Genomic DNA, 21,055 nt, shown 5'->3' with positions numbered 1-21,055 from the left:
TCTCTCAAAATAAAGACATTAAAAGAAAATAGAGAAAAAAGGAAAAAAAAAAGACACTGAGGTTGAGTGAGGTTAAGAACTGTGTCCAGGGAGGGGCAGAGCTGTGAGTGGGGTTGTGGCCCTAGAGGCAGGCCTGAATGCAGCCTGTTGACAGGCCCAGCTCGGTGTCACAGGCAAGCAAGAGCTGTTAATTAACCTGTGAAGACAGCATTCAGCCGCAGGTGAGGAAATAAAACCTCCTGGCTTTCTTCGTAATACTGTGGGTTGTTTTTTTTTTTTTTAATTGAAAAAGTAATACCAGCCAAATAACTTCAAGCAGGAGAGATGAAAATACATGGACATATACAGGGGAGAGAAGGAATCGCTCCTGCTCAGACCCCCAGTGCCCACCCCGTGGAGCAGCCCCCTTTTAAATTTTACCAATTCAGAAATTTTTCATAAGAGCTACAGCGATGCCAGCCCAGCCCCCAAGCCACCTGGCACAGCTGGCCTCCTGTTAGCCTCCAAGCCTCCTTTCTCTGGGGCTTCCCTTAATGTTCCCACCAGTGCTGTCTCCTCGGCAGACTTCCCTTCCCCTCAAGTTGGCGGAGGGGACTGGCCCCGACGGTGCTGGGGAAGGTCACAGGGGGCTTGTCTCTGTCGGGCTCCGTCCACCCCGGTGTCTGCTGTCAGCTCCTAGGGAAGAATGCGTCTGCCGGCCTGAACCGGCTGAACAACCAAGGGCAGACGCCTCTGCACCTGGCCTGCCAGATGGGGAAGCAAGAGATGGTGCGCGTGCTGTTACTCTGCAATGCCCGGTGCAACGTCATGGGGCCCACCGGCTACCCCATCCACACGGCCATGAAGTTCTCCCATAAGGGGTAAGACCTCACCCCCGCCCCCACCTGGTTGGCTGCCTCTCTAGCTCTCACCCCGCTCACGTCTCCACGCCCAGGTGAGCAGTGGCCGCCCCAGGCACATGGGGGGAGTGTATCAGTGCCAAGGGCCGACCCTGGTGCAAAGAGAGTGCCTGATGAACGCGTAGCGGGTATGAATCTCTGTCCAGAAAGTCCGCTGTGACAAGAGTTGGGCGTTCCTGTGTTTTCCATAACACACCTTAATTTCTGGCCACCAGCCTCCCTCTACCAAACTAGAGGAGAACAATCCGAATCTTGGCCGGGGTCATCCCCTTTCCACCACCACCCCCAGGTGGTCCTCCTGGGCTGGAGGCATGTACAACCCCAGGGAGGGGCCCCCCGGACCAAGCCCACCAGCCCAATGTGACCCCCTTCCTGGATACAGTGCTGCTCTGTGTGGCTTTGCCAGCTTCCTGGCTTGGAGCCCGGGGGTGCTTGGCAGGTGGTTTGGGGGCCCGTCGTTCCTGGCTGGCGGCACCGCTGGGTGGCAGGTACGAGGCCCATGCCGTGGGGAGCTCCAGACCAGTTTCACGTTTCTCCCCTCCTCCCGGGAGCTGGGAAGCCCTGGTGTCGGGAAGATTCTCCATGTGGAGTGTGGGTATGTGTGTGTGTCTGTGGAGCGGGGGGGGAGGTGATAAAAGAGATGAATATCTCAAAATATTGCCCAGTGGGAACACCAGCTGGAATGGCCGACTGAATGGATGAATGAGGTAGTTGGTCCCGCAGTCTGGACGCTGTGCTGAGCGCTGGCCTTAGAGAGCCGGAGAAGAGAGTGGCTCTGGGACAGGAGACACAGAAGTCACCAGGTCCTTCTAGGCCGTGCTAAACAGGAAGGGGGAAGAGCAGAGAAGGCTGTGCACACATGGGGGGGNCCAGCCTGGCCGTCCCCCAGGCTCTTCCTTTCCTGGAGTCTGCCCCCACCCACTGTGCCGGCCCCCATGGTGTTGCCATCCCCTCAAAGGTCTAGTCCAAGCTGGGGCCAGCCCACTTTTCCACGATCCTGCTCAGCCTCAGCCGAGATGGAAAAGAAGTTTCGGAAAGGCTTGACCAAATGACCGGAGACAGGCCTGCCACCTTGCCCCCCGCCCCCCTCCCCCCCGGTGGTCAGTTCCCCGGGTTGCAGGTTACACCCCGAGTGGGCACGAGTGGTGGGTGATGCTCCATTAGAGCTGAGAGACGGCATGGCGGGCCCGCTCTTGCTCTGCTTCAGCTTCCCCAGGCCGCGCCGTCCAGGGGCCCCGTGATGCCCACGTGGCTCCTTCCTTAGACACCTCTAGCTGCCTTCCTCTCTCCCCTGCCAGGCCTCCCCTGTGGGGCTGGCAGAGATGGCAAGAGATTGCTGCATGTTAGACGACGCAGGGGGCCTCGCACCTTGGGGGTGCCTTACTGCTGCCACCGCCGCAGCCTCCCGGGTCCCCCACGGGGACCTCCCTCTGCCGCCGCGTGGCACTCCGGGAGTCACAGGTGTTAGGGCTGCAGAGAGTGGTGCCGCCCCCGCTCCCATCTGGGGAGCCCCTTTGCTGATGGCGTCAACCCCGCTGACCTTTATAGAGCCTGGTTTGGGCCCGGGGACTCGACGTTCCCTTTGCAAACTGTCTCCAAGGTTCATTAGCCTCGTGCCACGTATCAGAGTTCCCTGCCTTTTTAAGGCAGAATAATACTCCGTGGTCTGGATGGACCACATTCTGTTTTCCCCTCCATCTGTTGAAGGACACTTGGGTTGTCTCCCCTTTTGACCGGTGTTGCTAGGAACGTGGGTGTACAGGTATCTGAGTCCTTCCTTTCAGTCCCTCTGGTTGTACACCCAGGAGTGGAAGGTCACTGCAGCCTTAATTGCTCTGCCCGTGCTTCCCACAGGATGCAGGTCACTGCAGGGAACAGCAACGGCAGAGGACCTGGGCATGGAGTGACCGTGTGCCAGGTGCAGAAATGAAATGTCTTCTCTCCCTTAACCCCCGCCAGTTCGGCTAGGACTGTGCACACGGCCTCGGCCACTGTCCGGAGATCACCAGTGAGGAGGCTGGGGCTTGACTCTAAAGCCAGCACTAGTGAGAATGATCATTGCCGATTGGAGTTATCAGGGAAGGCTTCCTGGAGGCGGGGGCTCGAGCTGCGCCTACAGGGGCTCAGGATACCTGGGACATACCATAGTACACATGCTGGTTGGTTTTGTAGCAACTCTATTTGCAGAAACTCTTCTTCCCCAGGAGTTGAAGCCCCAAGTGGTGGCCTTTTCCAGCCCTGGGCCACCTCTTGCCACCCCACGGACTTCTAGACTTCCCCTTGGCTCCTCTTCCCCCCTAGGTGTGCTGAAATGATCATCAGCATGGACAGCAGCCAGATCCACAGCAAGGACCCTCGCTACGGAGCCAGCCCCCTCCACTGGGCCAAGAACGCAGAGGTAGGCAGAGTCTTAGGGTGAGCGGTGGGGGTGGGTCAGGGTCCCAGGGCCCCTTGTTCCTCTGCTGCCGGCAGGAAGGAGGTCCCCGAGATGACTCTGTGGGGGTGGGAGGTGATCTCCTAGTGGTCCCGCAGGTGCTGCCGCTCTCTGGCCCAGGGACGACTTCCCCTCTCTCAGTTCTTTGCACATGAATTGCGGGTCCTGTGGCCTGGCTTTCGGAGATGCGAAGTCAGCGAGGTAATGTGGGAGAAAATTCTTCATCAAGCGCCAGACTGAAGGCGATGCTGGTACTGGCTGCATCCACAGAGGGCCTGGCTGGGCAGGGGTCCCGCAGCCTGCCCCTAAACCAAGCTCCGTGTCCCTGGGAGGGAGGGTCCCTCGTCTCCAGGAAGCACAGCTCAGCATGTACTTGGATGGCTCCAGAGACTTTGGTCTGTCATGAGGGGCCAGGAGGGAAATGGCCAGATTGCCATCTTCTGCAGGGTGCCTCCTTCCTGTCCGGAGCTAGACACCAAGTCAGGCCGCTCACGTATGCATTGTCATTCATTGTCATCCCTCGGTGAGGTAGGGACTTGCATTTCTATTTTCACAGAGAAGTGAGGTATAGAGGGTATGGCGGCCCACCCAGGCTCACATGAGCGGGAGGAAGTGAGGCTGAGCTGTGGGCTCGGGACTGTCAGGCCCCAAAGGCCACGCCTCTCTCCCTGTCGCAGGCTCCCCAGGGGTTGTGTGTTGCTAAGGCCCAGGGGGTGGTGTCAGACTTTGGCAGGATCCCAGAGAAGGTCACAGGGAGCCTGGCAGTTCTGGGACTTTGCAGAAATGCGTGGGGTCCCGGTCGCTCCAGGAAAGGACCTAGAAGCCCCTTAGATCAGCCAGCACAAGTCAGCTTTCTGTTCTCTACTTCCTGGGGTGCCGATGGCGTAGGAACTAACGTGTAGGGCCACCCCCAGCCTGGGGCCTGCCACCTGAGTTCTTGTTGTGAGTGCTTTCCAGAGGCCCGGGGTCATACGGCCTCTCGAGGGGGCGGTGGCAGCGCCGGTGCCGCCAGCCACTGCCGCCCTGAGTGCCCGCCGCCTTGGGCACGGCCCCTGTCTTCCGCAGATGGCCCGCATGCTGCTGAAGCGGGGTTGTGACGTAAATAGCACGAGCAGCACAGGGAACACAGCTCTGCATGTGGCCGTGATGCGCAACCGCTTGGACTGCGTCATGGCCTTGCTGACCTACGGGGCCAACGCCGATGCCCGCGGAGAGCATGGCAACACGCCGCTGCACTTGGCCATGTCGGTGAGCCTGTGGCGGGGGCGCTGCCTGCCCGTCACTCCCTCCCTCGACGCCTTCTTCCTGTCCGTGCCGCTCAGAATCTTCTTACCTTCCTATGTGCCATTCAGACCTGCCTTCTCCCTCAGGAACCTTCTGTGTCCCCCTTTCAGCCCAAAGTCTCCTTCCTCGACGCTCCTGTCCCTCTGGCTCCTGTGTCCCCCATTTGACAAGTGCGTGAGGTGCCGGCTCTGGCTACCCACTGTGGCCTTGGGCAAGTCACGTCACCTCTGCCAGCCTCGATTTCCCCATCCAGAAACCAGAGGTGTCGGTACCCACCTAGCAGAGCTGGTGGGTGGAGTGAGCAGTGGGCCCTTGATAACCCCAGGAGGAACGTCCGGGCGACACATGCGGTACCTGGCATCAGTGGGCGCCCCTCAGATGTCACTTCTCCTCTCCTGTATTATTATTAGGGAAAAATACTCATCTGCATACTCTTTCTATCTCCTGGAGAGGAGGGGCGGTGGGGGGGGGGGTGGCTATAAGCTCCCGGGAAGCAGGGTCTGCTTGTACATCTGGTGGCCCGTGGTAGGTGTTGGCTGCTGCTCTTGGTTTATTATAGAGCAGAGTTCCTCCCCCTAAAACCTCGCCAGTCTGGATAGACAGCTAGAGTGTGAGCGTGATGAATACAGGGAAGGGAATATTACTGTCTTACGGATGTGTGTGTATACGCATTCCGCATTCCGTAACAATACCATGTATTACATAAGTATGTTCAACAGATTTCCAAGCGATGGAATTGGAGAGAAATCTGGGACTCTAAAAGAAGTAGATTTAGGGCAAACTCAAAGATATGTTTTATAGCAAAGGCCATCATTGGTAGACACTGTTGCCCTGGGAGGGAGAAACTGAAAATAAAACCATGGCCATTTTCAGCACTGAATGAGTCCTTAGAATGACCAAGTTCATCAGTTCTCAAAATTTGGGGTCTATGTGGTCCCTTTATACTGTTAAAAATTAATTATTGAAGATCTCAAAGATTTTTTGTTTATATGGATTTTATCTATCTATATTTACTAGAGTGGAGATTAAAAATACAAAATTTTCAAAATATTAGTTCATTTATTAAAATTTTTTTTTAATGTTTATTTTTGAGAGAGAGAAAGAGAGCATAAGCGGGGGAGGGACAGAGAGAGAGAAGGAGACACAGAATCTGAAGCAGGCTCTAGGCTCTGAGCTGTCGGCACAGGACCCAACACGGGGCTCGAACTCAAGAACCGTGAGATCATGACCTGAGCTGAAGTCGGCTGCTTATGTGACTTAGCCACCGAGGTCCCCCTCAAAATATGAATTCATTTAATTTTTTGAAATGTTTTATTTATTTCTAGGAGAGAGAGAGAGAGACAGTGTGAGCAGGGGAGGGTCAGAGAGAGAGGGAGTGACAGACTCTGAAACAGGCTCCAGGCTCCGAGCTGGCAGTCAGCACAGAGCCCGACGCGGGGCTCGAACCCACGGACCGTGAGGTCATGACCTAAGCGAAAGTCGGTCGCTTAACCGACTAAGCCACCCAGGCGCCCCCCTGCATTCATTTTTGAGAACACGTCTTTTGGATACCCAAGGCTGAACAACTGTAGTTTGTCTGTCAGTCATGGTCTCAAGTAAAAATGGTGTTCCAGGGGGGGAAAAGCCGCATGGTTCTACTCACAACTCAAGCAAATCGCAGACGCGCTTTTCCTCAAGATATCAGTTGTACTCTGGTATGCCACAGACATGCCCGTACACCATGTCAGATTTTAATAAAATTAGTTCTTAATGCTCCATGAAGGGCGTTCCAAAATGAGAACTGGCTTTTTAATTGGTTGATTTTTAAAAATGTTTTTATTTAATTCTGATAGAGACAGAGCATAAGCAGGGGAGGAGCTGAGAGAAATGGAGACAGCACACAGAATCCGAAGTGGGCTCCAGGTTCTGAGCTGTCAGCACAGAGTCCGACACGGGGCTCAAACTCACGAACCATGAGATCATGACCTGAGCTGAAATCAGAGTTGGCCGCTTAACCAGCTGAGCCACCCAGAGCCTCTAAGTTGGCTTGCCTTTAAACCGTCCTTAAATTTATTTGGAAGGAAATGTTCTATTACTGCAGTAAGTGGTAAACCAGCAACATGAAGGGAAATATATAACTAATATAAAGACAGAAACATATAACTAATAATTCAAGCATGCGTAGTCACCAGTGCCCATATAAATCCAATGTACATGAACCACTATTTGGAAGCTGCCTTCTGGACACGCCTCTTCATTCTCTAGGCAAGAAGATTAGGCTCCAGGAAGAGGGAGGGGATAAGACCAGAGCCTGGTCTCCAGGCAGCCAGTTGATTGGTCTGTTCTGGGAAACCACGCCCTACCCCGCCTGCCCAGCCTCCAATGTTAAATGCACAGTGCGCTTAGGAGGGAAGCTGCACTTGAAGGCTGTGGGAGGATGTGTGCCCAGTTACCCCTCAGAAGCGGCACCCTGGACCTGACAGACAGGACAGCCTTCCCTTTCCCTGCTCCCCCTTTGCGGCTGCTCCTGAAAGTGATCAGCAGCTGACCCTTCAATGTCCCCGTGGTCCCCGGAGCAGGGGTCATACATGCATTGCTTCCTTCGAGGAGCTGGTGGGGCTGGTTTCTGGGGTGGGTCACTTCCAGCTTCTGCCCGGGTTATTCGATGGGAGGGGAGGGAGTCTGAAGGGTTCGAGCACCTTCTGCCGTGCCTGTGAGAGGCCTGCCGATTTGGTGGAAGAGGCTGGCGTCCTTTTTCTCTTCCTTTCCGTGAGCTGTTGGGTGTTCCCCTCACTCTGTCCCCAACAGAAAGACAACGTGGAGATGGTCAAGGCCCTCATTGTTTTTGGGGCAGAGGTGGACACCCCAAACGACTTCGGGGAGACTCCTGCACTCATAGCTTCCAAGATCGGCAAACGTAAGTGCCCTGCGCTCTGGTCCCAGAGTTGGGCGGAGGGAGGAGAGTGGGTGGTCCCAGCCGTCAGGCACCAGCATCCTGTCCGTACCCACCCCACTTGCTCCCTGCTTGTGGGGGGCACCTGAGAGGCTGAGAGGGGATGCTTCCTGTGCCCAGGCACAAGGGCCATAACCAGTAGATGGAGCCCACCGAGGGGCTTGCTAGGTCAGTGTCCTCTTCTGTGCGGCCCTCATCCCGCCTCAGGGCACCTGGACTCCGGGGGAGGCAGGTGGGGCAGGAGGGAGCAGCGTAGAGCTTCTCGTTCCCTGAGGAACTTGCGGATGGAGCCGCTCGCAGAAACCCCTGCAGGTGGATGCATGCCCGACGCCACACGAGTCTGTGCGCACGGCCTTGTGCACGCGGGCTGAGGCAAGAACTGCATGCTTGCTTGGCGAGCCCCGGCACTGGGGCTGGAAAAAGACCATCCTCAGCAGAAGCCCGGGCCCCCTCTGGGGGTTTTGGGGGGCCATGGAGGTTGCTGTGGGTGCATAGGGCAGTGTGTGCGTGCACATGTGCGCACGCTCCTTCTTGTGATGTCCTTTTTAGTTACCCTTTTGGATGAGGGTAAATGCCCATGGGCTGGCTGGTCCCTTTGAGGCTCTGGAAGGATCGATCTCTGCATTCAGCAGTTTTGAGAATTGCCGCACATGCAGCTCCGGCAGGGGGCTCGATCCCATGAACCACAAGATCATGACGTGGGCCCAAATCAAGAGTTGGACTCTTAACAGACTGAGCCACCCAGGCGCGGTTGTTTTTTTTTAATTGTTTTAAAATTTTTGATTTCTAGCTGTTTGTGGTACTTTGTAGAAATGTGTGTATGGAAGTGGGAGTCCTGTTTTCTTGATCGGAAGTGAAGGGAAAGAGGGGTCCCCAGATACTCAGACCGGGTCACCTCGACCTCCTTCCAGATTCTTTGGCCCACCTCAGCGCCTGCCCTGGGGTCCCAGGAAGCTATTGAGCTGGAGCCGACTGGAGCCAGCACACCCTTTCAGGGTGGGGTCAGGCCTCCGGGGCACCCCCCCCCCACGTACACAGGCCGCCTGGTAGATGAGAGAGGGGGCCATGTGTGGAAAGGAGGGGCCTCTCACTTGCCTGTTGACATCACTTGTGATCCTGTGTGATCTCGCCCTCCCCGAACCTTACTAGTTGTCACCAGGAAGACGCTCTTAACTCTGCTGAAAAATGTAGGGGCCGACTACCGCCTCCCACTCACACAACGGGCCCCCTCGGAGCAGTGCTCCACCACGACACATCACTTGTTCTCTCTGGAGAGATCTCAGCCCCCACCGATCAGCTTAACCAACCTAGGTAGGCCTCCTTCCTGCCACACTCCCCGCCCTCTAGGCGGTCCCCAGGCGCTGGGATCAGAGCAGTCTTGATCCGAAGGAAACCGGGGCCCAGGGTAGAAGTCGAAGGAAACCGGGGCCCAGGGTAGAAGTCGTTGAAAGCAACAAGGAAGGCTGGGGCAGGATTTGCCTTCCTCTGGAGGCAGCCAGCACCCAGGGAGCGCAGAGGCCTGGGGGGCCGGAGGAGGGGTCCCTGGCTAATGGCCCGCAGTCCATTTCTCCTGAGAGGATGCCCTGAGCATGGTCTCTGGTCCGGGCATCCCCATGGCCCCGATGAGGTGAGCACTTTCACGGCCTCTTCTTGTGAAGTTCAGGGTGGGCAGTGAGGAGTGCTGTTGGGGTCCGGCACCCCTGGCCCTCTGGCTTCAATGAGGGGTGTGTCTGCCTCGCTGCTGTTTCTCTGTCAGGCCTGGGGCCCGTGTGTCTGTCCCCTGCTGGCCCTTTGGCGACCTACAGGCTTTTGAACATAGTCAGGGAACCTGTATCTGCCCCTAGGTGTCCTTGGTGCCCGTGGAGATGGCCCCCAAGGGGATGGGGTCCCTTCTCTGGGCTTTCTGGGGGCTGACCCAACCAGGGCCGAGCTTGTGTGAGAGCAGGGTCCCCTGAACAGGGCAGGCGGAAACCAGTCCTTGGCAAGCTGGCCTTTGTTCCCCCTGTTGTGGAAGCGCACACGGGCACCTCCAGCGTGGAGAGCCCAGCCGAGCCAGGAGCCAGGAGAGACAGCCAGTTAGTCGTTCCGGCTCCTCCTCTCTGCTCCCCGGCCCGTCCCCATCTAGGACCTGCCCCCCAACCCCATCTCTGTCTCTCAATTTTACAGGCAGGCAGTCACCCAAGCCAGGCCGGATGGTGGGCCTGGGGCGCGGCGTCTGATGGGTAACGCCCTGGGCCTGGAGGGGCTGCAGAGCCCGCCCGGCCCCGAGTTAGCTGTAGCTCTAGCGCCCTCTTCTCAGCCGCCTGCCCGGGCACGCACCATCCTTGCCACCCTCCCCCTGGTGCTCTGGCCACTGCCTCTCCCGACCCGTCTCCGCTTGTCTCGCCCACCCTCTGGCCACTCGCTCTGGTGAGGGGGAGACGCACTGCCTTGCAGCCTGCCTTCCTGCTTTGCTGCTTCTAGACTCTGCCCAGCGGCGCGGAGGGCACTCAGAATCCGATGCCATGGCGGTGCTGGCCCAGGCCCCCGCCTGCGGGGGTAGCCAGTCCATCGGGCAGGCGGGCTCCGGCCCAGAGGAGAACTTGGGCAGAGTGGTGGGTGCGGCCGATCTAAGAGGCTGCTGAGGAAGGTTCCAGACCTGGGATCAGGGCGAGCAGCTTCTGAAGAGTGGTTGGTTATCTCCCTGCGCTCATGGGTTTAAACCCCAAGGAGCATCCTGACTCATTCCTTTTGGCTAAATGACCTTGGACGAGTTAGGTAGCCTCTTTGAGCCTCATCCATAAATTGGGAATAAGGATTCTGGTGACGGTGGCTGTCAGCAGCTCTACACTTGCCTGTTGCCTAAAAAAGCGCTCTGTGAGCTGAAAAGCGTAGGACACGGAAGGGGTGCTTGTGCCCTGGGGCTTTGGGGGGAAGGCACTGTGGAGAATCTGGGAGCTGGACGGGTGGGGGTGGGGGTACTTCCCAGAGCAGGGGGCCACCCTCTGCACCCTAGCCCATTTCACCCCAAGGGGCCGGTGGCCTCTGGCTCAGCTGTGTCCTGAGGCAAAGAGCCCTTCCTGGCCACAGGGAGCAAGGTGCTCCCCCCAGGGCCAGCAGTGTGAGGGCTCAGCTCCAGCACCCGCGTGGCCCCAGCCCCCCCCTGCCCTGTGCCTCGCAGAGCTGCAGGACATCGTGCACATTTCCCGGGCCCGGAAGCCAGCGTTCATCCTGAGCTCCATGAGGGACGAGAAGCGGACGTAAGTGGAGGGGGGAGGGAGGGGCGGCATGCACGAGGCCCCTGTTTGGTGCCCTTCAGCAGGCTCGGGGCTGTCGTCTAGTCTGCACCACGGCCCTGTGAGGTGGCTCGTGTCCTCTGAGACGCCAAGAGACCGGGCCTTCGGAGAGCCGGGGTCTGCTCTCATCGGTGGCCGTGCAGGCTGCGGGTTACACGACAGAGCTGGCTGTAGGCCTGCCCCTTCCCTCCCGACCTTGTGGCGGTTCGTTGGGGGACGTCACCCAGATCCAGATCCCTTCTGCGATGCTTCCCTCTGGCCCCTTTGCCCCGGTTCCCTCCACAGGGCTGGCGGGGTGGGCGGACTTCCCCAGCACCTGCTGTACATCCAGGCCGGTTCTGGGAGGCAGGCCTTGGGTGATGGGCACAAAGAGCAGAAGCCTTTGTCCCTGAGGGCAGCCCCTGGGGCCTCAGGAGCAGTACCTGCCAACACGGCAAGTTCCCGGCACGGACGTGTGTGTGTGCGCGCTCGACTGCGTTCCAACTTCCCTTCCGTTATAGAGGTTCTTTCTGTTCGTTTATGACCGTCCCGTGTCCCCAACAGCTCTCCTAGGGAGGGAGTGGGATCCTTGTTTCGCACAGGCAGAACCTGAGTCCCCGAGAGGTGGAGTGCCTTGCTCAGGGTCACACCGCGAGTGTCAGAGCGGAGACCGTAGGCCCCCTCTTCCGAGTCCTCCGAGTCTGTGCCCTTTCTGCTGCTGCTGTATCTGTAGTGCCGGCCCCCGCAGGGCAAGTTCTCAGCCTGCAGACACAGCCCCTGCTCCGAGGGCCCGGCAGCGGCAACAGGTGGTTCTGCCCCACCCCCTCCCTTGCCTGAAGGGTTGGCTTTCCCTTGGTGTGTCCTACTCATTTCCAAGGCCACCCCATAATGTGCACCGTGGGGGTTACACGTGCTGCATCAACATTCTGGCTCTCCACTCCCACCGCATTTCCTGCGTGTACGCACACACACCTGCACAGGGGCTGAGGAAGGTACCAGAGGGAGGCCTGGCATGTCCCGACCAGGAAGGGGAGAGGAGGCAGATTCTCCAGTAGGACCCAGATGGTTTGCAGGAGCCTGAGTCCTCTCCCTGGAGGTGGGACTGAGGCGACCATCAGGACAGCCCTGTGGGGACTATGAGCCACGTAGCCCGGCCTCGCTCCCTGTGGGCTGGTGTCTCCATTGTAAGCCCCGTGTCCTCAGAAGGGTCTCTTGGTGTTTGTTGTGGCCTCTCTGGTCCTGGTGACAGTGACAGCCTGGCATCCCCTGCCCCACTCTGGGCTTGCTGCGGGGCTGGGCAGCTTGCCCAGGAGGACCCTAGACATGGGCCACGCAGGCCTCCTTCATTTACCAGCTAGTCTATGGGACGCCTCCCGAGTGCACCGGAAAGGCAAATCTTTGCAGAGCCGGGCTGTCCCTGCCCTGCGGGCGGAAGACAGTGACCGCAGGAACAAAAAACCCCTGCTTATGGGAGGGAGAAGTGCTCTGCAGCAAGAAAGTGGGTGGAGAAGGAGCTCCCTGAGCTGGAGGGGGCTCATGGCATCAGAGCAGGCTTCTCTCTGGCGGTGACATTTAAGCTCAGATGGAAGGATGAGACCAGAGGAAGCTTCTGAGTCTGAGCACAGACCGTGGAAGCCTTAGGGCAGGGAGTTGGGCAGGGCAGGACTGAGGGAGACGTGTCGGGGCGTGTTNTTCCGTCTGGGTCCGGCCACATCGCTTCCCTATCTTGTGACTTTGGGTGGTCACCTAACCTTTGAGCTTCATTCCTTCACAGACGTGCACAGGGCTAGCAGGGAGCGTCTGCCTCCAAGGGGGTTGGGACATTTAAGTGAATTGATGCTGGCGGAAGCCCCGCACAGCGCCTGGCACAGAGATGGTGTTTTCTCCCTGCCCCCCTCCTCCTCGCCACCACCGCTCCCGGCCACAGGATAGCCCTTCCCCCAGCCCTGTTTACCCCAAACAGTCTTTTCTCAGGCTCCTGCTTCCGGTCAAGCCCGGACTGGGAATCTCAGCCCGAGCAGACCAAAACCTAGTGGGAGACATAGACCCCAGCGTCTGCTGAGGGGGCACCTGGCCCCTCCCTTTATCGTTCCTGCATTTTCCCCCTCCTGAAATGCCATGCGTTTATTCCCTCACTGACTGCGCTCCCCGCCTCCACCCCTCAAAAGCCCAGCAACACCCGAGCTCCAAGGGGCCTTGTCTCACATGCTCACAGATGCTCAGGGACACAGGGTGTAACGGGCCCTCTTCCCTCCCGCTGCTCTCCCCACCACAGCCATGACCACCTGCTCTGCCTGGACGGAGGGGGCGTGAAAGGCCTCGTCATCATCCAGCTCCTCATCGCCATCGAGAAGGCCTCGGGCGTCGCCACCAAGGATCTCTTTGACTGGGTGGCGGGGACCAGCACAGGAGGCATCCTGGCCCTGGCCATTCTGCACAGTGAGGGCGGCGCCCTGGGCGGTGGGGGCAGGGTGGGGGGCATTGGGCTCAGCTTCTTTTCGGAGTTTTGCAAAGAGAGTCACCGGGGAGGGGGAAGGCCCTTAAGCCCTTTGTGGGGTGGGTGAGGGGGTTGGGGTCTGAGGCCAGAAAGAGAAAGGCTTGGAGGTAGGCCAGGGCATGGTGCCCTGCCCTGCATGGGGGACAGAGCAAGTTGCCTTTCAGTGTAGGAACCATTTTTATATCAGTTGCCTCAGACTCGTTCCCAGAGCCTCCAGAACCTGCTGGAAATAAGGCAGACCATCCTGATGGCGGATGGCGTGGGTGGTCTCAGGGATGAGGAGCCACAGAGCCACAGAATGCCAGAGCCCCGGCCTGCCTGTCTCATTTTACCCCCAGGGAAATTAAGGCCCTGGTGAGAGAGGTGACCCGAGGTCACATAGCCCGCCCATGGGGTTACTGGGGCTGGGTCAGTTCCCTAGGCTCTCAGCCCAGCACTTCCCAAGGCCACAGGGCCTTGCGCTGCAGTGCCTCATGTACCAGACAGGCTTCTGGACAGTTCTTGTCTCCATTCACACATTGTCCCCTTTGTGGAACTTTCTGGGCTGCGTGATGCTGCCTGTGGGGGGATGGGGGGGCCCTCCCAGAACCAGCAACCACGCAGGCAAGAATTGTCCTCTGCCTTGGCATCCCTGACCTGCCACCCTGCCCCAGCGCCCGGGGGCACCTCACCCATGTCATGAAGGCACCAGGAGAGGACCCTCCTGCGCCCAGGCCAGGCCTGTGCTGGGCACTCTGCTGGGCACTGGGGACGTGGGGGCTGAGTCAGGTGCAGGCTGCAGCTGCAGCTCAGGGAGCCCCGGTCCCCTGGGGGCCAGCAGTTCAGGGACATGTGGTGGCCAGCTCAGGAGGTGGCTGAGAGCAGCGTCCCACGGAGCTCCGGGAAGAGGAGGATCATCAGTCAGCAAACTGCTAGCGCCACGGACCCCGCGTCCCCTCCCTGGTCTCCAGTTCTGCCTTCCATGAGAGCAAAGCCAGCTCGGATCTGCCTCTGCTCCGTGGGGCATGAGGCCCGCGCTGGAGGTCCAGGCCTCCTCCAGAAAGGGTCACTTTCTTCTTTAGACTCCCAGGGGCCATGGGAGAGATTTGAGAAGTCACCCAGTGCAGCTTCGCACTCGGGCAGACACCCTCCTGTGCGCAGCCCCCCTGCTCGCACAGCCCAGGCCGGGTGAGGCACGCCGGGCAGCCGGGTGCCGGGTGCGGCCTGCCCCTCCTGCCTGTCCTCAGAGGCCCACGGCACAGGGCCGGCCCTTCTATTCTGAGCCAGATGAGGTGGCATCTAGATTCGATTCACAAGCCCTTACGCTCCCAGGGGCCTCTTTAAGGAAAACAGTACAAAATTGGGAACACAGAATCATGCACAGAGGCTCAGGGCTGCTGAAGGGGACTTGTCTCTGCGGGAAGTTCCCGAGGAGAGAGGCCTTGGGAGCCCCTGTCCCCCCCCGCCGGCCCCCTGCCTGCCGGCCGCCGCCCTTCTGCACTGTCGGCATGGCCCCCGTGTCTCCCCGACCTTGTTCCTAGGCAAGTCCATGGCCTACATGCGGGGTGTGTACTTCCGCATGAAGGATGAGGTGTTCCGCGGCTCGCGGCCCTACGAGTCGGGGCCCCTGGAGGAGTTCCTGAAGCGGGAGTTTGGGGAGCACACCAAGATGACCGACGTCAAGAAACCCAAGTAAGGCTTCTCAGCGGGAGCACGGTGGCCGGGCCCCCGGCTAGGCCGCCCTTCGGCTCTTCCCGGGGTGCAGAGGGCTTGCTCTCCTGGTCTGGTTAGAGCCGCGGGGCCGGGGTGAACCAGGGGCTTCCGGAGGACACCCAAGGACACCCTCACCCCGGGCCTGCTGTTTCCCCCTCCCCGTCCCAGTCAGAGGGGGGCGCTGCGCCATTTGCAGTCTGGTTGGGAAATAACTAACCTGAAAAGTGACAGCCATGCAGGGCTGCAGGTGCTTGAGAAGTTCCAGAAGAGCCTACAGCCCAGCTTTTCGTGTCTGTCTGCCCGCCAGGCTTGAGCTCCCTGAGGCAGAAGCATGGCTGCCTGGTTTTTGTTGTTTTTGTTGTTTTTCTGTACCGCCAGCATTGGGCACAGTGCCTGCCCCAGAGCAGGGCATCGAAAAGTGTTCAAGAGCTGACTGAGTGTCCAGGGAAGTGGGGTAGGGAGAGAGAGAGAGAGAGAGAGAGAGAGAGAGAGAGAGAGAGAGAGAACTGAGGCCCTGAGGGCGAGGTGGTCATGAGGGCTTCCTGGAGGCAGTAACATATGAGTGGGGCTCTAGAAGATTAGGGAGAATTTCTCTTCATAATAAAACTTTTTTTTCCCCATTTAAGAATGAATACCTAGTCTTTTAAGAAAATCTGGCAAATACAGAAAGTAAAAAAGAAGGAAACTCTCATCCATATAGTAAAACCCAAAAGATAACTATTCCTGTTTATATTTTATTTACTTTTAAAATTTTATTTATTTCGAGAGACAGAGAAAGTGGAGGAGGGGCAGAGGGAGAGAATCCCAGGCAGGCTCTGTGCAGTCAGCATGGAGCCCGATGCGGGGCTCGAACTCACCAACTGTGAGATCGTGACCTGAGCCAAAACCAAGAGTGGGGCAGTTAACCGACTGAGCCACCCAGGCGCCCCTGAAGATAACTATTTTTAAAACATTTCTATATGTTTTTTCCCAGACATTTTTGCTCTTTTTTTAAATGGTGAAATAGAACGTACATTTAGAAAAGTACATAAACCAGTTCAGCGAATAATTATAAACCAAACACCCACATAACCGCCAGCCAAGTCCAAAAACCCCTTGAGCATGTCCCCGGCCCCGTCACAACTCCTGCCCTGCCGCCAGGGGGCGCTGTCCTCCCGACTGCTGGGACGTGGGCTTCCTGGATTTTCGGTACCATCTCACCACCTGTGACTGCAGCCCCGAGCAGCGTGGTTTCCGTCTCGCCTGCCTCCGGGCTTGGACGGACTCATTTTATGTTCTCGCTTCCCTGCGTCCATGCCACGTTTGTAAGTGCGGCGCCTGCTGCTGGGCGAAGCTGTAGCACATTCATTCCCATTGCCTTGGAGGACTCCCCCGGGGGGCGATGCCCACAGTTTCTCTCTCCTAGTACCTTCCACGGACATTTCGGTTTCCACTTTGGGCCTCTGGGGAGGCGTCCTCCCGTGGACACTTCGGGACCTGGTTTCTGACCCACGCGTCTCCACGTTCCCACCTCTCAGAAAATGTACGGCTTCAGCTCGTAGATTTGGACCAACTCTTTTTTTTTCAAAGTGTGATTTCTGTTTTCTCTGCCAGTAGCCATGTTTGGGAGTCCCTGTTGCTCTGCATTCTTGCTTACGTTTGATTGTCAAACATTTTTATCTTTACAAATGGGGGGGGGGCGGGTCTAAGGTGGTGTCTCCATGTGGCCTGAATTTTCATTTTCCTGATTTGCTACGGAAGTTAAACACCTTTGTATGTGTTTAGAGGCTGTTTGCATTTCTTCTTTCGTAAAGTTCCTGTTCAGATGTTTTGCCTATTTTTGGTAAAATGGGGTTGTGAGATTTGGGGTTTAGGAGACTTCTGTGTATGTATATATCTTTTTATTTTTAAGCAATCTCTGCTCCCAATGTGGGGCTCAAACCCACAACCCTGAGGGGTTAGGAAGGTTCTTAATGATTTATTTTATTTTAGAGAGAGAATGTGAGCAGGGGAGAGGGACAAAAGGAAAGAGAGAGAATCGCAGGTTCCATGCTCAGTGTGGAGCTTGATGGCAGGGCTTGATACCATGACCCTGGGATCATGACCTGAGCCAAAATCAAGAGTAGGACACTCAACCGACCGAGCCACCCAGGTGCCCCAGTGATTTTTATATCCCGAACACTAATCCTTTGATGTATATATAGATTTGGAATCTTATATATAGATTTGAAATCTTTTCCCCCTCTCCGTGGCTTGGCCTTTCCTTCTCTTTACAGTGTTTTGTTGATGAATGGATTTTGTTTTAAGTTTATTTATTTTGAGAGAGAGAGGGAGAGCATGAGTAGGGGAGGTGCTCAGGGAGAGAGAGAGGAAGAGAGAGAGAATCCAAGCAGAATCTGAGCCCACCAGGGCTGAGCCTGACACGGGACGCAAACTCACAAACCACAAGAGCCTGAGCCCAAATCAAGAGTCGGACACTTAGCCGACTGAGCCACCCCAGCGCCCCTGATGAATGGATGTTCTTAATGTAGTAGAATTGATAAAAGTTTTTCTGTTTATGGTTTGTGCTTTTTATGTCCGTTCAAGAACCCTTCCTTAAGCTTGAAGCAGGAAGCGATTTTCTTGTCGGGTCAGAGATCTCTCTAGATCCGCCTTTCATGTTAACTCTTTAACCTGGAATTGGGTTTTGTATCAAGGGAGACCCAATTTCTTTTTTCCATGGGAATAACCAGTTTCCCCAGCCTCAGCTGTGAAGAAGCCTGTCTTTTCCTCCATGTCGACAGGCCATCCTTCTGCAGCGGTGGCTTGGAGGTCCTTGCTTGTCTCCTTCTGTGTTCTGTTCCATGGGCTGGGTGCCTGAGCCCCTGCCCTGGCCACAGAGCCCCGTTCTTCTGCTTTCCCGGTATCTGGAAAGCAGGCCCGCCCACCTTGTCTGTCTTCAAGGGTGTCATGGCTGATCTTGGAGGCACCATCAAGAAATGGCTAAGAGCAAGTGCCCTGAGCTCCTGGGGCACTCAGTTGGTTAAGCGTCTGACTCTGATTTCGGCCCAGGTCATGATCTCATGTGTGTGAGCTGGAGCCCCATGTCAGGCTCATTGCTGACAGCACAGAGCCTGCCTGGGATTCTCTCTCTCTCCCCTTTCCCCAACTCTCTCCCCCTCAAAATAAATAAATAAAACTAAAAAAAAAAAAAAAAGAGAGAGCACGTGCTCTCAAGTTTCTTCTACTCAAAAATAGAAATAATGTACTACCTGCCTCCTGGGTTTTCATGAGGAGGAAGAAGGTTACTATTTAGAAAGCACCTGGCACATTGGTTCAAGGGTCACTTGTTGCTATTTGTGCTTCCGGATAAATGGTAGTATCGGATTGTCAAATTCTCCAGAATATCAAATCCTACTGGGAGTTTGATTGAGATCACGCTGAATGTGTAAGTGTATATGGGTGAGGGGAAAAATGACATCCGAAAACACGGAGCCTTCCAATCAGAGAATATAGAAAAACATTCTGTCTGTTCAAAGTTTCTCAATGCGGTTTCATAATTTTCTCTGTAGAGATCTAGCACATCGGGTGTTCGTACCTGTTCAGGTACTTCCTGTGTTGTGTAAAGCACATGTTTACACATGCGTTACTGTAAAGTACACATTTTTAGGGGTACCACATGCTTATTTTACAATGTTTAATCATGGTAAAATATACATATCATAAAATTTATCATCTTAACCATCCGAAGTACAGCTGAGTGTCAAGTACACTCACACTGGTATGCAGCTGACCTCCCAGACTTTTCCATCCTGCAAAACTGTTCCCGTTAAACACCTCTCCGCTGGCCTCTCCCCCAGTCCCTGGCGACCGCCATTCAACTTTCTGTCTCTATGATTTTGACAACTCTAGGGATCTCCTGTAAGGGGACCATACAATATTAGCCCTTTTGCAGAGGACCCTTTTCACTGAGCATAGTGTCCTTGAGCTTCACCCATGTTGTAGTACATATCAGAATGTCCTTCCTTTTTAAGGCCGAATAATATGCCACTGTATGGCTACACCACACTGTGTTTATCCATTCATCTATTGATGGACATTTGGGTTGTTTCCATCTTTTGACTATTGTGGATAATGCTGCTCTTCACACGGGTGTACAGGTACCTTTCCCAGTTCCCGCTCTCAATTCCTGATGCCTTGTACAGAGAGAAATCTGAGGGGTTCCGTTGGCTCATAATATTTTGTTTGTTTTTATTTATTTTTTAATGTTTCTTTTTGTTTCTTTTTTTAAGCTTTTAATGTTTACTTATTTTTTTAAAAAATGTATTTCTGAGAGAGAGAGACCGTGTGAGCAGGGGAGGGTCAGAGAGAGAGAAAGATACAGAATCTGAAACAGGCTCCAGGTACTGAGCTGGCTGTCAGCACAGAGCCCGACGTGGGGCTTGAACCCACGAACCGTGAGATCGTGACCTGAGCTGAAATCAGACACTTAACCGACTGAGCTACCCAGGCACCCCTATGTTTACTTATTTTTGAGAGAGAGAGGAGCACGAGTGGGTAAGGGGCAGAGAGAGAGGGAGACACAGAATCCAAAGCAGGCTCCAGGCTCTGAGCTGTCAGCACAGAGCCTGACACGGGACTCGAAATCACGAACCACGAGATCATGACCTGAGCCAAAGTCAGATGCTTAACTGACTGAGCGACTCAGGTGCCCCAATAATGTTTTGTTGATATTTTGCATCCCATGTTCATGAGTGAGCTGGACCTGTGTTTTCCCATTCGGCGGCTGCTGGGTTTTGGTTTTGAGGGAGTGATGCCCATTTTCTATTTTCTGGAAAAGTTTGTTTAATAAAGGCTTAATTCTTCCTTGAGTATTCGGTAGAATTTTCCAGGGAAGTCTTCGAGGCCTGGAGTTTGCTTTTGATGATGGAATTAATGTCTTTAATGGTAGAATTTCTAAATGTCTCTTGAGTTGGTTTTGGTTGTTTTTCTAGGAAGATGTCCATTTCATGAGATCTTCAAATTTATTGGCATAGAGTTGTTCAGAATATTCTCTTATTATCTTTTAAATGTCTGCAGCATCTGCTGGGATGGGCCCCTCTGTCCTAATTATGCATACCTTCTCTCTTCTTTACCAGTTCTGCCACAGGCTTTTCCATTGGATTTCCTTCAGAAAACCAATTCTTGGACATTTATTAGTTCTCTGTTGTGTGTGTTTTGGTTTCATTTATTTCTGCTTTTATTTTTATTCCTTATACTCTCTTTGGTTTTATTTCACTGTTACTTTTTAACTCCTTGATTTTTAACCTTCTGTTCTACTGTATTGTGTGTGTGTGTGTGTGTGTGTGTAAGTCTAAACATTTTTCTCTAAAAACTGTGTTTGTTTGTTTTTTTAGTTTACTTATTTTTAGTAACCTCTACACCCAACGTGGGCCTCGAACTCAAAACCCCAAGATCAAGAGTTGCATGCTTTTCTGACGAGCCAGACAGGTGCCCCTCTAAGAACTGTTTTAATGATGTCTCATAAGTGGGGTTATGATTGTTTGGTTCAAAATACTTTCTAATTTCTTAATCATATGTTCTTTTTTGTTGTTGTAGTTAAGGTTTATTCATTTTTCAGAGACAGAGAGAGACAGAGCTTGAGGCGAGGAGGGACAGAGAGAGAGGGAGACACAGAATCTGAAGCAAGTTCCGGGCTCTGAGCTGTCAGGACAAAGCCCAATGCGGTGCTTGAACCCACAGACCAGGAGATCACGATCTGAGCTAAAGTCAGACGGTTAACCACTGAGCCACCCAGGTGCCCCTAATCATAGTTTCTTAAAAATGCATTTCTCAATTTCTAAACTGAGAATTCTCTAGTTGTATTTTCGTTATAAATTGCTTTGTGGCCAGAGGATATGCTCTGTATGATTTTAGTCTTTCAAAATGTGTCAAGACTTAATTTGTGGACTTGTACAGTCAATTCTTATAAATGTCCCACATCTAATTTGAAAGAATATGGATTCTGCATTGGGCACCAAGTTCTGCACAAATCGATTAAGTCAGGCCAGCTAGAAATGTTTACAATTTCCAGGGGTGCCTGGGTAGCTCAGTCATTTGAGCATC

General features: G+C 55.0%; 1 protein-coding gene across 4 annotated transcripts in view; it reads left to right on the top strand.

Moving 5' to 3' along the window:
* The window catches only part of PLA2G6 (phospholipase A2 group VI), a 58,977-nt gene that overhangs the window by 31,410 nt on the left and 6,512 nt on the right, over positions 1 to 21,055 (top strand). For 3 of the 4 annotated variants that reach the window (XM_077762110.1, XM_077762109.1, XM_077762111.1), the window contains exons 5-12: positions 673 to 860; positions 3,201 to 3,297; positions 4,399 to 4,581; positions 7,405 to 7,513; positions 8,699 to 8,860; positions 10,710 to 10,788; positions 13,079 to 13,242; positions 14,821 to 14,971. In XM_077762110.1, the coding sequence (XP_077618236.1) occupies positions 673 to 860; positions 3,201 to 3,297; positions 4,399 to 4,581; positions 7,405 to 7,513; positions 8,699 to 8,860; positions 10,710 to 10,788; positions 13,079 to 13,242; positions 14,821 to 14,971 (1,133 nt within the window). The remainder of the gene's footprint in view (positions 1 to 672; positions 861 to 3,200; positions 3,298 to 4,398; positions 4,582 to 7,404; positions 7,514 to 8,698; positions 8,861 to 10,709; positions 10,789 to 13,078; positions 13,243 to 14,820; positions 14,972 to 21,055) is intronic. The other variant, XM_077762112.1, reaches the window with a different exon arrangement.

The sequence above is a fragment of the Crocuta crocuta genome, unplaced genomic scaffold (genome assembly GCF_008692635.1).
Source record: "Crocuta crocuta isolate KB4526 unplaced genomic scaffold, BGI_CrCroc_1.0 scaffold193, whole genome shotgun sequence".
Lineage (NCBI taxonomy): Eukaryota > Metazoa > Chordata > Mammalia > Carnivora > Hyaenidae > Crocuta > Crocuta crocuta.
This window is presented reverse-complemented; position numbering and strand designations above follow the sequence as displayed.